General features: G+C 39.6%; 1 protein-coding gene across 1 annotated transcript in view; it reads right to left on the bottom strand.

Annotated features, from left to right (window-relative positions):
• The window catches only part of LOC149843635 (sodium/calcium exchanger NCL2-like), a 78,070-nt gene extending 51,442 nt beyond the window's left edge, over window positions 1–26,628 (bottom strand). The window contains exons 1-2 of the mRNA XM_089999979.1: window positions 26,197–26,628; window positions 20,458–20,646 (exon numbers count right to left, since the gene is read on the bottom strand). Of these exons, the coding sequence (XP_089856105.1) occupies window positions 20,458–20,646; window positions 26,197–26,572 (565 nt within the window). The 5' untranslated portion in view covers window positions 26,573–26,628. The remainder of the gene's footprint in view (window positions 1–20,457; window positions 20,647–26,196) is intronic.

A 26,628-nucleotide genomic window follows, 5' to 3' on the forward strand; every position in this document is an offset into this window, starting at 1 on the left:
CATGCCCAAGAAACTTGCACTGTACAGCTCTGTCTTGAAACTTATTCCTCAATGAATGATCAATATGAACATAACATACACAACCAAAAGGATGTAGTTCTTCATATGATGGATGACAATTATAAAGAACAAAATACGGAGAATTATCTTTAAGGATGGTCATGGGCAACCTGTTGATAACGTAAACAGCTGTGTGGAAAGCCTCGGTCCAAAAGGAAAAAGGAATGCCCACAGTATGCATCATGCTCAAGGCTGTTTCAATAATATGCCTGTGCTTTCTCTCAGCAACTCCATTTTGTTGAGGGGTATGAGGGCAAGAAATGTTACGTGTAATGCCATGCTCCTTCAAATATTCACTAAAATCATGGGATATGTATTCTCCCCCCATCACACTGGAAATATACAACATTGGTATTGAATTGGTTTTGGACTAGTGCATGAAACTGTTTGAACAACTTGAAAACTTCATGTTTGTTTTTCATGAAGTAAATCCAACTAAAACGAGTGTAAGAATCAAGAAAGAGTACATAGTATCGAGATCCAGAAAAAGAGGCAGTGGGCACAGGACCCCAAACATCTCAGCATATAATCTCAAAAGGCTTTGTTGCTCTTTTATTGATACTATGAAAAGGAAGTACATGACTTTTGCATAAATGACAACTTGGACATTTTGACTCTAAACTGACTGCGGGTATTAGACCTTTAGCAGACAACTTGTCAAGAAAAACTTGACTACAATGACCCAAACGAAGATGCCATAAGTTTGGCTTATTAAGTTTCAAGACTATAGATGAAGAACTATGATCTGTGGATCGACTCAAAAATGTTGGAAAGGAAGGAGCTGAAGAAGACACGGCTACGGAAGACGACGTCTTCAAAGGCACATGAGATTATTCAAAGACGTACATGTTCCCGCGCCGTTCACCTTTAGCGAGCGTCTTCTTGGTGTGAAGATCCTTAAGATAAACAGAAGGAGTAAATTCAACAGAAGAATTTGTTTCATCAACTAATTTAGACACAGATAGAATATTCTTTTGAATAGCAGGTGTGAGTAAGACATTTGACAAGGGTAATTGAGATTCAGGCAAAGAAAGGGAGACATTTCCAGTGTGAGAGATGGGGTGGTGAGAGCCATCTCCTATGACTATAGTGCCATTTCCAGTGTAAGGAGTCAAGTGAGAAAATTTACCTGCATCAGAAGTAACGTGTGTTGCTGTCCCTGAATCAATATACCATATACCTTCCTCATTTTGGCGCAAATTCATTTGATTGAAAGTAGTCATAAGGATATTTTGTACGTCCTGTGGAAGAACCTGTCCCTGAGGAGTACGGGCAAACTGATGAGTTGCCTTCTGCCCTGGCCTACTATCTGGCCTCCCTGATTTGTTCCGGTTCTGAGGATTGTACCAGCAGTTTGCTTTAACATGTCCCCGTTTGTTGCATAGAAAACAAGTAGGAACACGTCCTCCTCGTGGTACACTGCTTGAACCAATACCTCCTCCACCTGGTGTAGGCAGTAATCCTCCGTTGTTCATAGGTGTTCCATTGGGGCGAGGGGGAGTAAATGAAACTCCTGTTTGAATAGGCGTATGTGTCATCATCACAGGATGAGCATCCTCTGACGCGTTTTCCTGATTTAAACTGACCTCATATTGCAAAAGCTTAGATTGAAGATCATCAAAACATGGAAGGACTGAGACAACCTGAAGTGCCGTGCAAAACATGCGATATTCAGGTCCAAGACTACCTAATACCTGTTGTACCATATCCTTATCTGATACAGGACTTCCAATGGCAGCTAATTGATCTGTAATCACTCTGACATCCCCCATGAACTCTGTAATGGATTTGTTTTCTTTTCGCATGGATTGGAATTTCCACTTGAGTTGCAAAGCCCGAGATTCGGAAACCTGAGAAAAGGAATGAGCTAGTCCATTCCATAACTCGGCAGCGGATTGGTCATCAGAGATAGTTTGTAAAACACGATCAGAAAGTGTGGAGGTTATGTAAGCAACTAATGTCTGATCCTGTTGTACCCATATGTCATAAGCTGGATTGGTGCTTCGAAGTTGACTCACCTTCCCATCTTCACCTGTTATTTCCTGCATGATATGTGTAGGTGGGGCGGGTGATCGCCCATCTAGATGCCCATAAAGACCATGACTGCGAATAAAAGGCACAATTTGGCGTTTCCAAAGCAAATAGTTATCATGTGATAACTTGTGGGTCATGAGGTGAGTAAGAAAACTAGGGTTCAATTTGGAATCCATAGATTTTATGAAGAATGAGAGAACAAACTGTATTTAACAGTGTATTAAGAGAAGAAGAACAGCAATATTGTGTGCTGAAAATGATATCAGCAACACATTGCACAGAAATATAGTGACGTGCAACCCAGAAAATAATCTTCACACACACACGTTATTCAAAAAAAAAATTTTTGCAATGCTGTGTAACGTGTGAACCAGGAATAGCAATGTTGTGTGCACAGAGAAATAGCAATGCTGTGTGCACAGAGAAACAGTCAATGTTGTGTAACGTGTGAGCCAGAAAAAGAATTGGAAAAGAAAAGGAATTGAAATAGAAATAAGGATGTGCAAAACTGGGATGCGTGAAATCAGATTAGGAAAAGGAGAAACTGGAGAAATCTGATTAAGGAAAAGAAACAGAGAAATAGGGATACATGAAACTGGGATGATGCGTGAAATCAGATTAAAAGAAAAAAAACAGAGAAAAGATCAGAAGATCAGAAAAAGATTTAAGGAAAAAGGATAGAGAAAGCCTGCGTCCTTTCATGCACTGGTCCTTATAGGCCTTCCAGATGATCGATTTCCGCGCCTGTGCTCTGATACCATGTCAGAAATATCAGCCTGCAGGTGTTAGGGATGAGGTAAAGAAAGAGAAGAGAGAGAAGAGTAGTCGGCGGCAATAGGGTTTTCCCTTTTACTTAATATTTATAAGTGGTACAATACAGGGCATAACTTTACACAGGTAATAAGAACTAATTACAAACATGCCACCGTTGTATCTCGAGGTGGATCGGGTCGGATCCATGATCCAAACTAACAGGGGGTTTATATGTTTTTACAAAGTTTCTGAGTCTTGGCATGGCAAGAACCTTATCATTTGACTTGTGCATGCCAAGTATTGTTTCTTCTTGGCAAATTTGCGCAAGAGCATCACTTATAGAAGGAATTGAGATCCTATGAAGTAAAGAGGACTTAACTTGTTCAAATTCCGACCGGAGGCCATGCAAGAAAGAGAAAAGATTTTCTCTTTCTATTTGAGCTTTTCTCATTTTAATAGCCAAACCTTCCTATTTAGGTTCTAACATGGCTAATTCATCCTAAATAGGGGATAAAAGCCCGTAGAAATCTCTCAAACTTTTGTCTCCTTGTTTTGCATTACGTACCTTGTCTTGGAGGTAATATAGTCTAGCCATATCCTTTTGAATAAAAGAATTCTTTAAGAAGACCCATGCATTGCATGCCTTTTTGGCAATCTTAAATTCCATGGTATTCATAAACCATGAGAAAATTTGAGCATTGCTTGCTTTCCAATCCTCCAACTTGTCTTGGTATTCTTGTAAAACCTTTTCCTTTTCTTCTTCGGACAATACTTTGACTTGATCTCCTTCTCTTCTAGTCAATTTGAGTTGGGGTTCGTTAGTAGAGCCACTAACAAATCCTCATAGCTTTTTGCTGATGTGATTCTCCATTGTCGTCGCCCAAATCAAGTAGTTGTTCTCATTTAGCTTGTATGTGATGACGGAGGCGGAATCTCTTTCTCACACAGTGAATTGCAAAGATTTGAATAGAGAGATGACTAACACGAGCGTGAAGGGCACTACCACAAGAGGATCACTAAGGAAGCCTTTTTCAAAAAGGCCTTAGCTTTTATACGATGAAATGAATCAAGGATGCACAAATAAAAAGACAAATAAACTTATACCAACACACAAATCGTGGTCTTAATGGACCAATTACAATCTCATAAGAGAAAATACAAAACAACACCAAGGCATAAAAGCCTATTGAAAAATAAAGAGGGCTTTATACTATGTAACAGGGATTCGGCTAGCAGGGTGCCGCACCCGCGTCGATGCGAGTGCAGGTACGGGTGCGGTCAACCCAACCCTGGGTGCGTTGACCGCACACAGGGTCATTTCAGTCCATTTTTTTAAAAAAATTGCCCTATGAAATGGGTTGTGGAATTTTAAAAAAAAATCTTTGGTGGTGGTGGTGGTGGTGGTGGGGGGGGGGCGCTGCCCCCCTATAACCCCCCGCCAGGGGCGCCCCCCCCCCTTATATATATTGACATTTTTGCCCCTACCACACCCGGATTTTTTGGAAGTGCCGAATCCCCGCACCCATGTGACATAGGCTTTATAATATCACTAAAAAATGCTTTATAAAAAACATACATAAAAGGGAGAGGTGAGGCTCTATTTATAGAGCCTCACCTAATGAATGGGAGGCAGTCCTGTTAAAACATATGTAATAATACCATAATACCCGATAGGGGTATTATGGTCATTTCACAAAGTACCCCATAGGGGTACTTATTTTGTTTCTCGTATTTCACTATTTTTTATTTTTATTTTTATTTTTATTTTTGTATTTTTTGGATACCGAAAAGGGGCCCCACAATGGAGTCGTTGGGGCCCCCAACGGTCACATATGTGACCGTTGGGGGCTCCCAACGACTCTATTGGGAGCCCCTTGGGTCTCCTCTTCTTATAAATAGGGGGAACCCCCCATGTATGTTGTATTGCTCTTGAGAGCTCCTCTTCAGTAATAGTGATATTATTTTTCATGTGTGTAGCCTTTTTTATAAGGCCCTTTGTATATCCCTTAGTGGATTTTCTCTCTTGTGCTTGTTGCATTTGTCCGTGTGGGACATAGTGAATGCTTTAGCATTCTTGGTTTCTTCCGCTTATTTCATTACATGGTATCAGAGCCATAAGATCTTCTAAAGGTAAAATCTTGTCTCTCTCTACTTCCTTTCTTTCTCACATCTTCCTTGTGTAGCAATGGAAGTCAAGATCGATCTATCATTCAAACTCAATGGAAAAAATTACATGATGTGGGCATCCGCAATGGAGAATAATCTCAAAGGCAAGAAGCTTTGGGGTTATGTAATGGGAACCGTTCCGGAACCCCAACTTAAGCTCACAAAGATGGAAGGAGATCAAGAGAAAGCACTTGAAGGCGATGCTCGTCTCAAGGCCATTGAAGATTATAATCATCAAATGGAAGATTGGGAGAGCAACCATGCAAAAATCCTTGCATGGTTTATGAATAATGTCGAACTTAAGGTATGTGTAAATATTGCAAAATTCCGCCGGGCAAATGAAGCTTGGTTTTTTATGAAGGGTATGTTTACCCAAAAGGATCTTGCAAGAGCTTATTTCTTGCAAGAAAAAGTAAGAACCACAAAACAAGGCGACATGAGCATACAAGATTACTATAGTGCTCTAAATCCTTTGTGGGATGAATTGGCTCTTTTAGAGCCTAAATGGGTATCTATGGAGGATGTGGTTCTAAGACAAAAACAAATGGAACAAGATAGATTGTTTCAATTTTTATTTGGGCTTCGTCCCGAATTTGAACAAGTGAGATCCTCACTTCTCCATAGATCCACGTTTCCTCCCTTAGAAGAAGCTATTGCCGAGATTACTCAAGAAGAGACTAGGCATAGCATGGGTAAAAGCATAGAGGAAGTTCTTGCCGTATCTAAACTCGGCAATCATGTTAAAACATACAAACCACCTCATTTTGGTAAGCAAGGGAGTGGTGGAAGAAAAATGATTATATGTCACCATTGTTATGAGCCGGGACATATTAAACCCGTTTGCCCAAAGCTAAATGGGGCATTCAAGCCAAAGGTGGCTTCCGTTGAAGAATCCACCACCAAAGAAGATGACGGCAAGAACAGGGATCTCAAAGACACTCTTGGACAAATCTCCTTGGCTCTTCAACAAATCTTAAAGGTCACTTCTTCCACCTCCGGTGCCGCCATTGCCTCATCATCACCTCCCGGTACGTACTCTTGGATTTTAGATTCCGGAGCTTCTTTTCACATGACCCCTCATGAAAATGCATTAACCAATGTGCACACCAATTCAAAAATGTCTTGTGTCTCTACGGCCGATGGAACTTTTCTCAAAATAAATGGTGTTGGAACTCTTGATTCTAAAAATGTTCAAAATTTCCTTGTTCCAAAAGTTAGAATAGTTCCAAAATTAAATCTTAACCTCTTTTCCGTTTCTCAAATAGCCGACCATGGATGTGAAATATCTTTCTCATCCCAAGGGTGCTTTGTGCAGGATCTCCGGTCCGGGAAGCGGATTGGGCAAGGCCATAGGAAGGGAGACCTTTATTTTATGGATAATTTAATGCTTCCAAATACCTCATTTTGTACTTATGTCCAAGACAAAAATATTGAAACTTGGCATAAAAGGCTTGGACATCCAAGTTACTCTAAAATGTATCTTTTTCCTTTTGGACCCAAGTTTTGTAAAGAAAAAGATATCAATTGCAAAGATTGCATTTTTGGCAAAATGAAGTCTACTCCTTTTCCTATTAGATCCTTTGTGACAACAAGACCTTTTGAATTGGTGCATTCCGATGTTTGGGGGCCATCTCCGGTTCTATCTAAAGGTGGTTATTCATATTATGTTACTTTTATTGATGATTATACTAGATATGTATGGATTTATTTTCTTAACTTTAAATCGGAAGTTTTTAACTTCTTTAAAGAATTCCATGCAAAAATTCAAAATCAATTTCAAAGTCAAATATCCATTCTTAGATCCGATTCGGGTGGAGAATACTTATCAAATGATTTTCAAGCATATCTAAAACAACATGGCATTTGTCATCAAAAATCTTGCCCAAGAACTCCTCAACAAAACGGTCTAGCGGAAAGAAAACATAGGCATATTTTGGAAACCACTAGATCCTTACTCATTTCTAAAAATATTCCTAAAAATTTTTGGGCCGAAGCCGTGTTAACCTCCACCTATTTAATCAATAGGATGCCATCTTCAAAATTGAATAATATCTCTCCTTATGAAAAACTTTTTAATATGACACCCGACTACAATCGTCTTCGGATTTTTGGGTGTAAATGCTTTGTTCTTTTACATAAAAGAGATAAATTGTCACCTAAAGCAATAGAATGTGTATTTTTAGGATATGGTGAAAATCAAAAAGGCTATAGATGCTTTGATCATAAAAACAATAAGTTATTTGTCTCCAAAGATGTAACCTTTTTAGAAGATGAAAATGGATTTGACATATTTGAAAAATCAAATGAAATTGATTATATGTTTATCAATGATCTTTTAGAAGATTCAAATGATGACTCTTTGAGTCATCCGGAAATTTTAGAAAATACTCATGATTCTCATGATGATGATGTATCACCAACTAATGGTGACAATCTCCAAGTATACACTCGGCGTGAGGAAGCCCAACCTATTAGTGCTTTAGAAAAATTCTTGCGGCTTAATGAACCCCTAGAAGAAACCTCCCTTAGGCGTTCTTCTAGAGAATCAATTCCACCTAATAGGTTTGTCTCATATGAAACTCTTTCACCTAAATATAGAGCTTGTCTAATAGCCTTGCATTCTTACTATGAACCCTCCCATTATAATCAAGCAAAAAGTATACCTCATTGGGTTGAAGCAATGAAAGTTGAACTAGATGCTTTAAATAAAGCTAAAACTTGGGAAATAGTTCACCTTCCTCCAAATAAGAAAGCTATAGGATGTCGATGGGTCTACAAAGTCAAAACAAAAAGTGATGGTTCCCTAGAGCGCTATAAAGCTAGATTAGTTGCTAAGGGATACTCACAAGAATATGGCATCGATTATGAGGAGACTTTTGCTCCCGTGGCTCGCATGACAAGCGTTAGAACTTTAATTGCGGTAGCATCATCTAAGAAATGGCCTATATTCCAATTAGATGTTAAAAATGTCTTTCTTAATGGTCAGTTGAATGAAGAAGTATATATGGATCCTCCGCCGGGAATCAGTGTTAACCAAGGTCAAACCCTTCGGTTATTAAAAGCCTTATATGGTCTTAAACAAGCCCCTAAGGCTTGGTATGATAGATTTAGTGCTATCATGTTACAATTGGGATTTCGCTCATGTTATACTGACACTGCTCTTTTTGTTAAAAATGCAGGTAATAGTATCATCATCCTTCTGCTTTATGTTGATGATATGATCATCACTGGCAATGATGAAAGCGGTATTCTTAAAGTTAAAAATATGTTAAAACATAATTTTGATATGTCTGATCTGGGTTTTCTCAGGTACTTTCTTGGCATAGAAGTTGCATACTCTCCTCGAGGGTATATACTGTCACAGATGAAGCTTGCTGCAGACATATGCTCCAAATCTGGGATTTCAGATGATAAAAAGGTGGAGACTCCCGAGGTTATCAATGCTAAACTACGACTGGAGGATGGAGTTCTGCTGGACGATCCTACGCCCTACAGGCAACTCATAGGCTCCCTCACCTATCTGACTATCACCAGGCCCGATATTGCTCATGCTGTGCACTCTGCAAGCCAATTTCAGCATGCTCCTACATCTGTGCATATGAGTGCTGTGCTCCGGATCATTCGATATATTAAAAATACTTTGAATAAAGGGTTATTCCTATCCTCAATCTCTTCCTTAGATTTACTAGCTTATACTGATGCTGACTGGGGAGGAAACCCAAATGATCGAATCTCAACTACTGGCTTTTGTGTATTCCTAGGAGATTCGCTAATTGCTTGGAGGTGCAAGAAACAGCAGAAAGTCTCATTGTCTTCTACTGAAGCAGAATACAGGGCTATGGCAACCACTACAATGGAGCTGGTGTGGCTTCGAAGTCTTTTTCAAGATATGGGAGTCGAAATTACCGGGGCTTCGAAGCTTTGTTGCGACAACAAAAGTGCTATCTACATTGCCAGCAACCACACTTTCCATGAGAGGACGAAACATATTGAAATGGATTGTCATTATGTACGTGATGAATATCTTCGTGGGACAGTAACACTGCCATATGTCACTTCAGAATATCAACTTGCTGATTTCTTCACCAAAGCCCTGCCTGCTCCTCGCTTCTTGTTCCTCCTTGGCAAACTTTCGGTCATTCCCCCGTAAAGTTTGAGGGGGGGTGTTAAAACATATGTAATAATACCATAATACCCGATAGGGGTATTATGGTCATTTCACAAAGTACCTCATAGGGGTACTTATTTTGTTTCTCGTATTTCACTATTTTTTATTTTTTTTTTTATTTTTTTTTTGTATTTTTTGGATACCGAAAAGGGGCCCCACAATGGAGTCGTTGGGGCCCCCAACAGTCACATATGTGACCGTTGGGGGCTCCCAACGACTCTATTGGGAGCCCCTTTGGTCTCCTCTTCTTATAAATAGGGGGAACCCCCCATGTATGTTGTATTGCTCTTGAGAGCTCCTCTTCAATAATAGTGATATTATTTTTCATGTGTGTAGCCTTTTTTATAAGGCCCTTTGTATATCCCTTAGTGGATTTTCTCTCTTGTGCTTGTTGCATTTGTCCGTGTGGGACATAGTGAATGCTTTAGCATTCTTGGTTTCTTCCGCTTATTTCATTACAAGTCCAACGTCTAGTTGGACGGTCTCCCAAGAGTCAAAAAGTATGACAGTAAAAAAACAGAAAAATTAATAATTACAAAGAAATATAAAAGTTACATTTCAGTCCCTAGTGGACTGTTCTAAATATAAAAAGACAGAAATGCCCTTGTTGGGCATTTGTATACATTTAATTTTAACATTTCTGACCTCATAATGCTCAAGTATTATATATCTTAATCTGAACATGGGGAGAAGCTCATCCGAAACTAGAGCTAGAAATGTTGCATCTCGTTTTGTTCCCGTTCTTCATTTCCTTTTTTTCGAATCCATGGGGGACTTCTCCTGTAACACCATTGATTTTTTAGCCTTAATTTCCATATTTATTTTCATTATTTCGAGTTTCGGAGTTGGGTTTGCCGTTTTGGGGTTCCCTGGATCGGGACCCGATCCAAAACCCACGTGTATTAGCCTTAGCGCTTGGGTTGAGTTTGGTTGGAATTGGATTTGAATCCAATCCAAGGGACATAGTGGTAATTAGTGAGAAAGGTGATGGGTCATTTTGGGATGGTATTTTCGTGATTTGGGGTTTGCTTGAGGGCGTTTTGGGCATGTTTTGGACCCCTTTGGCAATCTTTTTTGCTAGAGGGTATAATGGGGAGATTGCATGGATTGGGGACAAGTGGGATTGCCACATGGCAACACATCTTCCCTCTCTCCTTGCCACCTCACCCCATCATCATTGTTAGAAATTCATGTTGTATATACGCATATACTTGACTACATATGTATATACATATGTGTGTATATATATATATATATATATATATATATATATATATATATATATACTTAAGTCTTAAGTATATATCGTATATAGGTGGTGCCTCCTGTATTTTATTTTTTGTATTTTTTCCTTTCTTTCCTTTTCATTTTTGTCTTTTCTTTCTTTCTTTCTTTATTTTTTTATTTTTGTTGATTGTTGACTAGCTGTTGGGCTACATCCCAACGGCTCTATTTAGAGTCGTTGGGAGATGCCCAATGGCTAACCCTCCTTTTCAGCTTGTATAAATAGAGGGTAAAGGCCTCATTGTAAATTGTATTTTTTGAGAGGTTTTTTCATAATAAAGATTCAATATTTTTTACGTGCTTTTAGTGCATTTTATGATATTTATGTGCCTTAGTGCACTTTTTGTGAGTGAATATTATTATCAAGTCCTTAGTAGACTTGATTAGCACCAATACTTGTGCTTCTTTACATGGTATGAGAGTCGGGTTGGCTATTTTGCTTATATTCACTCGTGGAGGCTGCCTCGTAAAGCATGTTGGTGGCTGCATCGTAAAGCATGCCGATGATTCTCCTTTGATCGTGATTCCTCCCTCTTCAATATGGCTGAATTCTTGTCTCATAACTCAAGCAACTCCAACTTTGTTCCACCATTCAAGCATGACGGTAGCAACTGTTAAAATGTACCTATTATATATATATATATATATATATATATATATATATATATATATATATATATATATATATATATATATATATATATATATATATAAATTCTGTATATTACATCAATACCCGATAGGGGTATTTTTGTAATTTCACAGTTGTTTTAGAAAACAACTATTTTTTTTCTTTTTTTTCTTTTCTTTTTTGAATAAATGTAATTTTTATTTTTTATTTTTTTCATTTCTTTTTATTCTTTTTGAGGACCTAAAGGGGCTCCAACATAGAAGTCGTTGGGGGCTCCCAACGACTCTATGGGAGCCCCCTTTTGGCTCTCCTTTTGAGGCCCTTTGGCCCTCCTTTTTCCTCCTCTTCCTCTTGTATAAATAGGGGTGATCCCCTTGTGTATTCTCATCTTGGAGAGCTTATCTCTCTTTTCAATAAGAGGCTTTGTATATTGTTGCCTTCTTAAAGGCTTGTGCTTGTATTGTCCCTTCGTGGACTTGTGATATTTCCTATTTTATTCATTGTTGTATGTGCTTGTATGCACTCTTTATATTTCCGCAATATCTCATTACATGGTATCAGAGCCACTCGATTCTTGAAGGAAAGGTGTGGTTCGTGTATCTCTTATTTTAGTGAACATCTTCTCACTTCTTGGCAACATCATGGAGACAAAGATTGATCTTTCTTTCAAGCTCAATGGAAAGAACTATATGATGTGGGCATCGACTATGGAGAATAATCTCAAAGGAAAGAAGCTTTGGGGTTATGTCATGGGGACCGTTCTGGAACCTAAGCTTATGCTCACGAAGATGGAAGAAGATCAAGAAAAAGCTCTTGAGGGAGATGCTCGTCTCAAGGCCATTGAAAATCATCAAAAGGAAGTGGAAGATTGGGAAAGCAATCACGCAAAAATCCTTGCGTGGTTTATGAACAATGTGGAGCTTAAGGTATGTGCTAATATAGCTAAATTTCGTATGTCCTTTATGAGGGGTATGTATACCCAAAAGGATCTTGCAAGAGCATACTTCTTGCAAGAAAAGGTTAGAACCACCAAGCAAGGTGATTCTAGCATTCAAGACTACTATAGTGCCCTTAACCCACTATGGGATGAATTGGCTCTTTTAGAGCCAAAGTGGGTTTCTATGGAAGATGTTGATTTAAGACAAAAACAAATGGAACAAGAGCGATTGTTTCAATTTCTTTTTGGGCTACGTCCCGAATTTGAGCAAGTGAGATCCTCACTTCTCCATAGATCTATTTTTCCTCCTATTGAGGATGCTATTGCCGAAATCACTCAAGAGGAGACAAGGCTTGGCATGAGTAAGCATGTTGATGAAGTCCTTGCCGTATCCAAACCGAGTAACAATGTTAGAACCTATAAGCATCCTCATTTTGGGAAACAAGGGAACTACAATGGAGGAAGAAAAATGATTGTTTGTCATTATTGCAATGAGCCGGGTCACATTAGACCCGCTTGTCCAAAGCTTATGGAAGTCTTCAAGCCTAAAGTAGCCTCTCTTGAAGAAACCACCACCAAAGAAGATGAAGGCAAAAATAATGACATTAAAGAAACTCTTGGACAAATATCTATGGCTCTCCAACAAATGCTAAAAGTTTCTTCCTCCACATCAGGTGCGGCCATTGCTTCAACATCATCACCCGGTACGTATTCTTGGATCCTTGATTCCGGAGCTTCTTTTCATATGACCCCTCATGAGAATGCACTTAGTGATGTTTGCATCAATTCAAAGGACTTTTGTGTCTCAACGGCCGATGGAACTTTTTTGAAAATTTCAAGTATTGGCTCTTTTAAAGATTCTCAAAATTTTTGTGTTCCAAAAGTAAGAGTTGTTCCCAAATTAAATTTAAACCTTTTTTCGGTTTCTCAAATTGCCGACCATGGATGTGAAATATCTTTCTCATCTAATGGTTGCTTTGTGCAGGATCTCCGGTCCGGGAAGCGGATTGGGCAAGGCCATAGAAAGGGAGACCTCTATTATATGGACCATCTTGATCTCCCTATAAATTTTTTTTGTTCTTATGTCCAAGAAAAAAATATGGAAACTTGGCATAAAAGACTTGGTCATCCAAGTTATTCCAAAATGTATCTCTTTCCTTTTGGAAACAAATTTTGTAAGGAAAAAGAAATTAATTGCAAAGATTGCATTTTTGGAAAAATGAAGTCTATTCTTTTTCCAACTAGATCTTTTTTCTCATCAAGGCCTTTTGAATTAGTGCATTCGGATGTTTGGGGTCCTTCTCCGGTTATGTCTAAAGGGGGCTATTCATATTATGTTACATTTATTGATGACTTTACTCGGTATGTTTGGATTTATTTCCTTAGTCATAAGTCGGAAGTATTTAACTTCTTTAAAGATTTTCATAAAAAGGTTCAAAATCAATTTCAAAGTAACATATCTATTTTAAGATCCGATTCCGGTGGTGAATACTTATCTCACGAATTCCAAAACTATTTAAACCAAAATGGCATTTGTCATCAAAAGTCATGTCCTAGGACTCCTCAACAAAATGGCCTAGCGGAAAGGAAACATAGGCACATTATAGAAACCGCTAGAACATTACTTGTGTCTAGAAATATTCCAAAAAAATTTTGGGCGGAAGCCGTTCTTACCTCAACCTATCTAATCAATAGAATGCCCTCTTCTAAGTTAAAAAATGCTTCTCCCTATGAGAAACTCTTTAAGTTTTCACCCGATTTTAATCGACTTCGTATTTTTGGTTGCAAATGTTTTGTCCTACTACATAAAAGGGATAAGTTATCTCCAAAAGCAATTGAATGTGTATTTTTTGGATATGGTGAAAATCAAAAAGGGTATAGATGTTATGATTTTAAGAATGATAAACTATATGTTTCAAAAGATGTAACATTTCTCGAAGAAGAAAACGGTTTTGATAAAATAGAAGAGACAAATGAAATCGATTATATATTCTTATATGATCTTATTGATGACATACAAGAAGATTCTCTTGAAAACATAGATGACACTCACGAGGTATCCCCTCTTGACATAACACTCTCAAATGATAGTAATTCAAATACAAACGTTCATGATAGTGATGCCGATATAAATGTTTACTCAAGAAGAAATCAAGAAAAAACTATTAGTGCCCTCGAAAAATACTCTCAAATTTCCGAATCCATTGAGGAACCACAAGTTAGGCATTCTTCTAGAATATCAATACCCCCAAATAGGTTTGTCTCCTATGACTCTTTGACTCCCAACTATCGGGCATGTTTGATAACTCTACACTCTTATTTTGAACCAGCCCACTATAATCAAGCTAAATCTATACCTCATTGGGTTGAAGCAATGCAAGTTGAAATAAATGCTTTAAAAAAGGCCAATACTTGGGAAGTAGTTGATCTACCCTCACACAAAAAACCTATTGGTTGTCGTTGGGTCTTCAAAGTTAAAACTAAAAGTGATGGCTCTTTAGAATGATATAAAGCCAGATTGGTTGCTAAGGGATACTCCCAAGAATATGGTATTGATTACGAAGAAACATTCGCCCCCGTAGCTCGTATGACAAGTGTCAGAACCTTAATAGTTGTCGCATCAACCAAAAAATGGCCTATTTATCAACTTGACGTAAAAAATGCTTTTTTAAATGGAAGTTTAAGTGAAGAAGTTTATATGGATCCACCTCCCGGAATAAATATTAAGCAAGGTCAAACACTTCGGCTTTTAAAGGCATTATATGGTCTTAAACAAGCCCCTAAGGCTTGGTATGATCGTTTTAGTGATATCATGATAAAATCGTAATTTTGTTGCTTTATGTTGATGATATGATTATCACTGGAAATGATCAAAGTAGTATTATTAATGTTAAAAATATGTTAAAAGATAATTTTGATATGTCTGATTTAGGTTTTCTCAGATATTTTCTTGGAATTGAGGTTGCATATTCTTCTAGAGGATATATTTTGTCACAGATGAAGCTTGCTACAGATATATGTTCTAAGTCTGGGATTTCTGATGATAAGAAAGTAGAGACTCCCGAAGTTATTAATGCCAAATTGCGGTTAGAGGATGGGATTCTTCTGGAAGATCCTACACCGTACAAACAACTCATTGGGTCTCTTACATATTTAATCATCACCAGACCAGATATCACTCATGCGGTTCACTCAGTCAGTCAATTTCAGCATGCTCCTACAACCGTGCATATGAGTGCGGTTCTCCGAATCATCCGCTACATTCGGAATACCATCAATAAAGGGCTATTTCTATCCTCCTCTTCCCCTTTGAATCTTCTTGCTTATACTGATGCAGATTGGGGAGGTAATCCCAATGATCGAGTCTCAACTACTGGTTTTTGTGTCTTTTTAGGGGACTCATTGATTGCCTGGCGATGCAAGAAGCAGCAAAAAGTTTCACTATCATCCACTGAAGCTGAGTACCGGGCAATGGCAACCACAACAATGGAACTTGTATGGCTTCGCAGTTTGCTTAAAGATATGGGAGTTGATATTACTGAAGCCTCAAAGCTGTGTTGCGACAATAAGAGTGCCATCTATATTGCGAGCAATCATACTTTTCATGAATGTACGAAACATATTGAAATGGATTGCTACTATGTTCATGACGAATTTTTACGAGGAACTATTGCTCTGCCATATGTCACTTCAGAATATCAGTTGGCAGACTTCTTCACTAAAGCTCTTCCGGCTCCTCGCTTCATGTTTCTTCTCGGCAAACTTTCCGTCATTCCCCCGTAAAGTTTGAGGGGGGGTGTTAAAATGTACCTATTATATATATATATATATATAAATTCTGTATATTACATCAATACCTGATAGGGGTATTTTTGTAATTTCACAGTTGTTTTAGAAAACAACTATTTTTTTTTCTTTTCTTTTTTGAATAAATGTAATTTTTATTTTTTATTTTTTTCATTTCTTTTTATTCTTTTTGAGGACCTAAAGGGGCTCCAACATAGAAGTCGTTGGAGCCCCCAACGGTCACAAATGTGACCGTTGGGGGCTCCCAACGACTCTATGGGAGCCCCCTTTTGGCCCTCCTTTTGAGGCCCTTTGGCCCTCCTTTTTCCTCCTCTTCCTCTTGTATAAATAGGGGTGATCCCCTTGTGTATTCTCATCTTGGAGAGCTTCTCTCTCTTTTCAATAAGAGGCTTTGTATATTGTTGCCTTCTTAAAGGCTTGTGCTTGTATTGTCCCTCCGTGGACTTGTGATATTTCCTCTTTTATTCATTGTTGTATGTGCTTGTATGCACTCTTTATATTTCCGCAATATCTCATTACAGCAACTACATCATTTGAGCGGGACATTTGGAGACATTCATAAAAGGTCAAGGATTATGGGGGTATGATGCAGTGGGATGCTAGGCTGCAGTGTGTCTGCTGGCTGGATCAAGAGATACAACCCTCGCGATCGTGCAGTGGGTAGAAATAAGAGAAACAATCACCTAGAATGATGGTGACTGTGCTAATCTTTCTTTTATTGCAATAGGGAACTCAATGAACAAATAACAGTTGTTGAACCATAAATGAAATTAAACAAAACAATGTAAAAGGGAATAAGACAATAGGTAAAGAAAGAAAATGCTGAAACGAAAATAAGGCTGCTGCCAGGTTGAATAATCTCTGTCCCACGAAACCCTAGGAGAGGGTTTTTAAAGACTATTGCTAGATCTGGGTCGTGGATCCAACCTTGGACCCGAATCGTGATCCGGGTCGGCTTCAGTCAGTTGCTGGCTCTGTGATGTTCAAACTGGACCACGCCTGGAGTAGGTAAGCAGGAGTACGTCCCTGCGTCGCGGCTCCGTACCTGCGATGGGATCGAACACGTGGGTCTGATCGTCTACCCTTTGTGGTGGATCGGGTGGCACGATGGATCCAATTGGGTCCTGTCCTACATCATTCTCCCTTGGTTGGGAAGAAGTCGGCTCTGACGACTTGTTGTCTCCACAATAAGCATATAGATCAGACACGTTAAAAATAGGCGAAATATGCCAATCATCGGGCAGCTCAAGGAGGTTCAAACCCAATCGCCGAAGGATGGACTTGAAGGCACTTGAGATGTATGATAAGATGCATGTGAATAATGAACTAATAATAATTATAAGATCATACTAAAATTTTTGTCATGGTCTAAAATATGAGGTGACTGCACCAACCTCAAGGGATCCATTTTTAGACGGTTGACTAGTAGATGGTGCATCCTGTCACTTGGGTCATATGTGAACCCACTCTCCTACCTTGGCGGCTTAGGGGGCATTTCATGGATCCATACTCTTTTAAGGGTTAGATGTGAACCCCGTCCACAACCACGAGCATTAGGAAAACTCTGTGGGATCCGAGGGAGGTTGACTAGCTAGTGGAAGCAGTCTGTCAGTTTGGTTCAGATGTTGAACTCATCCCCTACCACAGAAGAGAGGGGACCATCACGTGAATCTGTTGTTTTCTTTTGGGTCGAGTACCCCGTCCCCCACCATGGATATTAGGAGATTACCCTGTGGATCTGTGTTGCTTCTTGGGTTAGAGACTTAGTCCCTAACCACAATAGCTTAGGGCACTACAGTTGTAGCCATTAGCTTTGGTAGTGCACTACAATCTTCTAGGGAGAGGGATGCCTTGACGAAGGGTCTCAGACTCTATTGATGGCTCTCAGTGTGAACCTAGGAAAAAGATGAACAAATTAGTGAGTGAATGAAGTCCCTTGAGTGGCCCGAGGTGCTCATAGTTCACCATAAGGTTGATGCCCCTTCTGGTGAATAATGGAAAGAGGAACTAAAGATGTGTGAATGCATTTTATTTATGCAATATCAACTAAGTGGAAGATCTAATAAAACACTCATGCATAATTAAAATCATGTATTGGAGTTGTGTTTCCATGCGGAGTGACCTAAAGGGTCTACTCCCAAGTGTTGCTAGGCTTTTCCAAAGTGGCCTAAAGGGCTGACTCCTAAGTCAGGAGGGTCGACCCTTGCTATGTATATTTTTTATATGTTTTTGCCTAGCTTTGTGCTCACTTTTGAATCCGATTAGTCTTTTCCTTCTTGAGTCACCAACCTTGTGAGGTTTCTTGAGAGTTGACCCATGCAAGCTTTGTGTGCAAGGTTCATCATTAGGGATCAAGCAGAGTTCTTGGGGATTGTACTAAGACGGGTTGTAGTCTCATTCTTTTAATTTTAATGTTTTTTTAGGAGATATCTAGGCGGATCGACAGACTTTTTTATGGCGGATCTGGAGTTGCTTCGGGGTTTTTGTCTTGGGTGTCTTGGACTCTTGGTATATATATATATATATATATATATATATATATATATATATATATATATATATATATATATATATATACATATATATATATATATACATATATATATATATATATATACATATCATTTTGTAATTGTGATGGATATGAGATCCACATTTTGAAACCTTGTGAACAAATTGATGACACACAATGAATGAATGAAAGTATGTGTTTGCCCAACCCTTAGCATGTTTTTTCTATATCATGTCTTTCGAACTGATCCTAAGCTTCTTGTCCCTCAATTTACTATCTAAGACTTCCATTGTGATTTACAAAAGAAAGTAAAATGTGGTTTATAAAAAGAAAGATATTCAAAAAGAAAATGGGGACAAATTTGGGCGTCGTCACATCTCCTATTTACAATCTTCTGAGAAAAGCTATCAACAATTGGCAAAAGAGATTGTCTGCCTCTTAAGAAAGCCAGAGAATAGCATAAGATACAAAGGGAATTCTTCTAATTAACTTACACATACATGTGCATGTGTGAGTAGGATGATTCTTTTGGGGAGTGTTTGCGTGCAGCAGAAGAGAGCTCCACGGCACCTACTACTACATAGCGCTTTTCTGCGGAACTCAATTCCGATCAACCCCCCAAGGGAAGTAATTCTACGGAAAGGGGGGGCGACCTGTTGAAATCGACATCCTCTTTCCACAAGGAAAAAAGATCTTGTGTTTGTGTTGCTGCAGTGGGCCTCACAGAAATGCACGGGGTTGTTTGCATTACTGCAGAAATCCAGAGGTTTCCACAGCACACAAACGGGCCCTTGGTGCTCCCATGAGGTTCTATATTTATCTATACCCTTCTCCATCATCAGCACAGTTTTTTTTGCCACCAGCAAAAAACTATCATTGTACTAGAGGGAAACTGATTACTAGAAATAGTGATAAACAAGGAGGAGAAAGGAAAACTAAGAGTGGTTACAGAGTAAAACAAATGAGGGAAGAAACTCATTCCCTGGAAGAATCTCTGCCACAGTATCATGATCCCCAATTAATGAAATAGACCTAAAACTGGTAACGCCATGCCACCTGATTCCGGTGGATCAGAATCAATATGATCTGTTGTACACCTTTTAAAACAACTGCTCATTGCCAAGAAATTCCGGGAACATTTTCAATTTGAACTCTGCAGTTACTCAAGTTTTCAGCCCTCTAGCTCATTACGAAGAGCTTTAAGCATTTTAAAATGAGTTGCAAGAAGCAAGACGAAACCTCAGAAGGGTTTGACCCACTTCAACTCAAACAACCAAGATGTTTGACCAATTCGAAGTGTTTTAAAAGGATAGAGGCAACTTTCAAGATCTCCATGTCAGACAACAAAACCCCCTTACAAATCCAAGGTAGCACTTCTCTTTGAGAAGAACTATACAGCCAGGCCAACCTTTGGAAGCCACAGAACTCTAAAGCTTTGTCAGCCTGTTTTTTTTGTCCTCAAAATTATCATTTATCTATCTTTACTATGACAACTGTTTGTCATGAAATGTATTCATGTTCCAGAGATTACCACGATGCTTATTCCCTTTTTGCTGAATCTTTTTATAAATTTTAATTGGTAATAAAGTTTGATAACACATCTTGTAACCATATCATATTCAATATTTCCTCGAAATTTTTTGTACACATCAGATTCAGAATTAGATTTATTTTTATTTTCTATGTGGCAGATCATGCTAGTGATTTGTTTTCCACATTACTCTGAGGCAAGTTCCTCTTATTCCTTCATTTTGGTAACACTCTCGGACTTCATTTAGCAATGGTTTAATTGAAATTCTATTTGTCAGTCATTAGAGATTTGGAAGATTGATTGAAAAACATTAGGAAGAAAATTCTTGAATATAATCAGTTTCCAATTTCCAGAGGCTGTCAAAGGTAGAAATGTGACCTTTTTAATTGCAAATAGGCAATGAATTAAGCCAAAATATATTCCTATGCTTAGCACAATACAAAACCACAACAAAATATGTGCAATGGGAGAAACAAAGAACTTGATTAAAACTATTTCAGATCAGTGCAGATAATGAAAACTTTGGAGCCAAATGTCAGAGAAGACAGCATGTGAAAATGGTAAGTGAACAAACCCGTCAAGCTACATCTTTTTGAATCTTGCCCATCTATTGCAGTTGATGCATCAGAAAGATCACACTTTCCAACCACAACACAGGAACCCCAAAGTACAGTAAGTAACATCACAGTCGAGCCTGCAAGCAACCCCATTCCAATCAACACTTGTTGTTGAGCTGTCTCCTTGCTTCCAGAAAGCCCAGATACTGCACAAATTAATCAATCTTAGCCAAAATAGCATAAAAATTAGCTGTCACACAATGCACATATAGCCTGATTGTCCATTCAATTGAATCATGACCTCTTATGTGAACTGTGTATGTGACGAAATAAATATCTAATTTAACTAGCCAGAGTTGGTGATACCATGGAAATGAAACCATGTATTTATTTAGGTTAAACAATGCAACAGCAGTACAAGAAATACATACTCTGAAAGTAGACAGGAAAAATGCAGTTAATTTAATATAAGGCCCGAGATTTTTAGAAAAAAAATCGGACCCGGGTCGGATCCGGATCCAACCCGGGTACCCCTTTTTACCCCCCATTGCCCCCCGTGCCTATTTAAAGCACGCAGGGGGGAGCGAGGGTTTCTCATTTGAGAAACCCCTGTTCCCCCCCCCCCTTCTGCTCTCTCCCCCTTTCCACAACCTCGTCGGGCACCCGACGTCGCCCGACCCCTATCTCCCCTGCTCTCTGCTTCCTCCCCGAGCCCTCCCCCTCTCCTGCCAGTGTTCCGGTCACCCGACGCAAGCAACACCCCTCGTCCAGCCACCGCTCCCCCTACGGGAAACACCCATCCCTCGACCCTCTCTTTTCTCTCCTGTTTCCTGGCCACCCGGTGCCGGCAGCCCCCTACGCCTCTTCTCTCTCCCGCTCGTCATGTTCCAGCAGCTGACGCCAAAACCCCCATGCGCCATCTCCCGCCGGCGACACCCTCCTCCTTCCAGCCACCTCTCAGGTGAACCCTTCTCTCTCTCTCTATCTTTCCTCGTTGTCTCCTTCGTTTTCATCCTTTTCTGTTTTTCCGATCGGCCGACAGGGGCAGCACCCCAGCCTCCCTAGATTTTTCGGTCGGCATGCATATTTCTTCTGCAAGGGAGGGGACGTCGCCCCTCCCTTATCAAAGGAGGGGTGTTGCTTCCCCCTCCCCTTTTCGGTCAGACCAGCGATCGGCGGGCAGGGGCATGTTCCCTTGCCCCTGCTTCCTTTTCGGACCGGACAGGGGTTGTGCCCCTTATCCCTTCCTCCTTCCCTTTGTTGTGTGACGGGTAGGGATGCAACCCTGCCCTATTTGGGGTCTCAACCCTCTTTCCTTTTTAAATTTTAAGCATGATGCTCACCTTTTACCTTTCGCAGCTCGCACGACGGATCCTGCTCATGCCCTGCGGCCCGAGACGTTCATCGCTTACACTCGAAGACGTGCGCAACGCTGCGACTCCCCAAGGTAGGGGAAAGTTGCGCAAAAGACAATGAACGAACTAAAATAAAGCATTTAAAAATTAAAATGAAAAAAAAAAGAATAATGGACAGGCTAAAATAAAGCAATTAAAGTTAAAATGAAAAAGAGAGGACAATGGACCATGTATATGTATACGTATATCTATATACATGCGTCTTTAACTCAAGAACGCGGTTTCGCGATCTTTGTCTTTTTTACTTTCCTGTCTTTACTGCTTTTTTTTGCCGTCGCGCTTGATGTGCACAGGCCTTTACTTTTGCATTTACTTTCTTATCTTCACTTCGCCGCCGTGCTTGATGTGCACAGGCTTTTACTTTTGCATTTACTTTCTTATCTTCACTTCGCTGCCGCGCTTTATGTGCACAGGCTTTGGCTTTAGAAATTTTCTTTTGTTCTTTACTACTTTCAGCCTTTATTGTTCTTGTCTTTACTTCGTCGCCGCGCTTTATGTGCACAGGCTTTTACTTTCGCAGTTTTCTTTTGTTCTTTATTGCTTTTTGTCTTTACTGTTCTTGTCTTTACTTCGCCATCGCGTTTTATGTGCACAGGTTTTTGCTTTTGCAATTTTCTTTTGTTCTTTATTGTTTTTCTGTCTTTCCTGTTTAGCTTGCATTGGCTTTTATTATTTCGTACTTGCTTTGTCATTGTGCTTTATGTGCACAGGTTGTTGCTTTCGCATTTCTGCTCATGTTTTTCTTTGTCGCCGCACTTAAACGCAGACTTACATTTTTGGGTATTTGTTACTCCTAAAATGCAAGTCTTGCAGGGCACGCATGAGCGCGTACCATTTTCGCTCTTTTCGAAAAAGACTCAAATTTGCGCATAGGCACTACGGTCTTGAGAGGAGGTTTTCTTACACGGATTCCAGCTTCTCGGGTACGCAATCTTGCGAAGCAAAGCTAGAGAGTGTTGTGGGTTGCAACTTAGCAACTAGCTTTCCCCCAAGATGGTATTCTTGGGAGAAGCATTTCATATTCATAAGAGATTCTAAATCATGCATGTTGTTTCCTGTTTCGCAAGTCTAAGCATGCTATTATTTGAAGTTCTTTCAGCATGTCTTGTGAAACTCTGTGTTGGGTTATCCTTTGAGAAACCCATGCCCCTATCATCGTAGTTGTATCTTTAGACAGGTACGGTATGTTTGTACTACAATGAGTAGGATGAGAGGCATGTGGTAACCTCAAAGCGTGCGAATGGCACATTATAAAAATCATTTAAAGAATGATGTTTCGCCTTCACATGCAAGATGCTCGTGTTGGTTTAAAGGACCAGAGAATGTCAAATGTAAATTAAAATGATTATATCATTTCCTTCACAACACATTAAAGCTGTGGTTTCTTTTTTAGAAACTCATACCACTCTCATCGTAGCCGTACTTTTGGGCAGGTACGATATATTTTTTTACTACAATGATTGGATGAGAGGTTTATGGTAACCTCGCAACGTGGCACAACGATGAAATGAAAATCACATAAATGATGATAATTGGCATTCACAGGCAAAATGCTCGAGTGGGTTGAAAGACCAGAGCATGTAGAATGGGTCTTCAGTTAAATAACACCTGACGCACTCATTTGACCCGTTGTTTTTCGTTAAGAAAGAGGATAGGATGATACAAAAACTCCGATGGACGGACTGTTAATAACCACCCCTATGGCAAATAATTTGGCATCCCCAGTCATCAGAGTTAGGAGACTGGACTATCCTAGGTGGTAGATCTCATGAACTTCTGCAAAAGTTGGATGCATTTTTTGAACGAGTAGTCTTTAGGAAATTCTCTCTCGGCCATTGGTTGTCCCCTTAGGAGCGGACGGACTCAGATAGCTAAGCGAGGTATCGAAAATACATGGCATAATAAACCATCGGATTGGTCTCAGTTGTTTCTATGTTTCGCGCATTGTGCGTACCCGCAGGCCAGCTAATATCGAAACAAAGATTATCCTATTTACAATATTGATTGGTTGTGCATTTTGAGATTTATGAATTGTTTATTGCTTATGCTTGTATTAATTAATTACTTTAGTTAACTGCTCTTTTTTTGTGTGAATCAAATGCTCATGCTAGAGATAGATTACTTCTTACGTAGTTAAATGCTCATGCTAGGTATAGCTTATGACTGAATTAAATTGCTTATCATGATTAGAATAATATGCTTTGCTTTAATTTTTGTTTCATATTGTCTTACTTGCGTATCTACCAGTTTTTCGTGAAACTGACCTATTTTATAGGCACAGGTGACGAATAGGTTAATCAGACAACCGATGGCGTGATGCGAGATGGCTCGAGATCTCACTCCTCTGCTCGCAGTTTTGTGTCCTGGATACCTATTTTGGTTTTGAGTTTTGTATAAGGAGAAACCCTAAATTTTGTACAACTGATAGTTATCGTTAATGAATATTTGGCTCACTAATTATCTTGTTAAAAATGTTTTGGTAAATGATGGATTCTTATGCTAACGTGCCCAAAGTTATAACTTGTTTTGTTTTTCAAAAAAATTGTTTTCGTTGATTTTTTAAAATAAAAACTCTGAAAAGTAAAAGGTTTTCTAAATGGTTTCAAAGGTTTACAAGTTTGAAATTTTGGGGTGTTACATTTAAGGATACAGGTAGTATGTCAGCCTGAATAACTCAAAGTTTGGATCGACTTCATGATATTGCCTGTCAGGTCTTAGGCATGCATCCCGTAAATGTTTTGTGGCTATTGTGTTGTATTGACAACAGTATGCAGCTAAGTGAGAGGCCATCATGCCATGGTTTCTCTACCATAGGTTCGAAGAAAACAAGTTTTACATGTATAACTCTTGCCATTTTCAATGGGTGGCTTCAATCTGCAATGCAAATATCTAGAACTTTGGTATACCAAAAACTTAAGAGACATCATTATTAATTACATGGATTGCATATGAGACTTTTGAGAATCTTTTTAGAAAGAAATCAAACAGAAAAATAGAATGGATTTAAGAGATTTCTATGAAAAAGTTGAAAAAGAATCATGTCAGAAATATACTGTTCAGCATATGTTTGTCAGTCCATTCAAGTTGATTGTTTCAATAGCATACATGTGAATGAACTGAGTCTGGTTCAGACTAGACCCAACAAACATGAGACCATGGAACAGCTAAGGTGGGCATCAATACTTCGCACCAACCCAAATCCATACCATGATCAGCACTAAGTACAACTCGATGCAGAACACTGTACTCCAAGGCATATACTAAGTCTACCTACAAACAGCATGTATCAGATCAGAGGGACCTCTGATGGTAATCTGTCAGAGGTCACCTTCATGTCATTCATCCTGCGGACGGCATCCCAAAGACCATGGTTGAACTCTATGTTATCAGCCGTTCATCTTGCAAACTCTGGATGCCATTCATCTTGCAAACTCTGGATGCCGTTCGTCTAGGGCATCAACGGCTCTGAAAAAAAAGTGGGTCCTAAGAGATGCAGAGTCCAACCATGGTGTTTGGGATGCCGTTCATAGCATGGATGAACGGCAACAGGGTGACCTCTGACGGATCGCTCTGACCTGATACGCACTTACCTAACAACACTTAACATATCCCAAAAGCAAAGGATGCAAATTGTGTTGAATCACAAAATTACGGAAGGAAAAGGCCATCAGCCTCAAGTTAATGTTATCTGCGGCCAAAAGAAGGTTGCGATCATGACCAAACGCATGCTAGCCTTGCTTCAGTGCTGTAGCGACCAGTTCACAGACCAGAAGGATCAGACGGAGAAGCATCCATTACAAATCATAAAAACGATGCAAAATCAGAGAGCTTTTCCAAAACAAATAATCAATTCGATCCAAAACTCATAACAACGGTGTGATGAAGTACAAACAGAAATTCACACGAATGTGCGAAACTTCATGAAAGTTGAAACCGAGACAAGGAAAAAGCAGAACCAAACAACTTCTCGCAAAGGCCACAAGAATGAGTCAAACGTCCACGAAACAAAATAACATATTCTTTGTAATTTTCACACCCTTACGGAGATGACAAGTCACACTAATCACAAAAACCAAAACGTTTGTAACAAAGAGTATCTACTAAAATCATGACGGAAAGAAGTAGCATTAGCACAGAGACGATACCAGAAGACACACTTCAGAGCCTAATTCACGTAATTACAGGAAAAAATGACAAATGCCAATATATAAGGATGAAGATCGAAAGGAAGAACAGAAAAACTCTAACACATACTTGAATTTTTTATCTTTCATAGCTAAAGAAAAGATCGGCACGAGACTGAGGCAAAGGAATAGAAGCGACGGAAATCAAGATCGTCACCTAAGATGAGCAATGCATCCGGAAGCGCGCCGAGCACCGGAAGGAAGAGGCCGCCGACGATCCCGGGGCCGAGCAGCTGAAGCAGGAGCTCGCTCCCTTCGGAGAGGTATCTGGCGCCGAGGAACATGAGTCCGCCATAGACGATCACCAGGAAGAGGCTGCCGAGCGCATTCGTGGTGCAAGGGAGGAACCCGTACGTCTGCTCGCAGGAAGAGGCCTCCGTCGACGCAGGCTGCAGCAGGAAGGGGTAGCTCGGAGATCTCCGGCCGTCGATTCCGTCGGAGACGAGATCCGACGATCGAGTGACGATCAAACGGCTCTCTGCAGCAAGAAAGAGGAGGACGAGAGGGACGACCGAGAGTAGCGGACTCGCCATTGCGCACAGAGATAGAGGAAGAGGGAGAGCGGACTGAGGATCTATATGCGTCAGAT

This window comes from Nuphar pumila, chromosome 3, assembly GCF_984573655.1.
Source record: "Nuphar pumila chromosome 3, dmNupPumi1.hap1.1, whole genome shotgun sequence".
Lineage (NCBI taxonomy): Eukaryota > Viridiplantae > Streptophyta > Magnoliopsida > Nymphaeales > Nymphaeaceae > Nuphar > Nuphar pumila.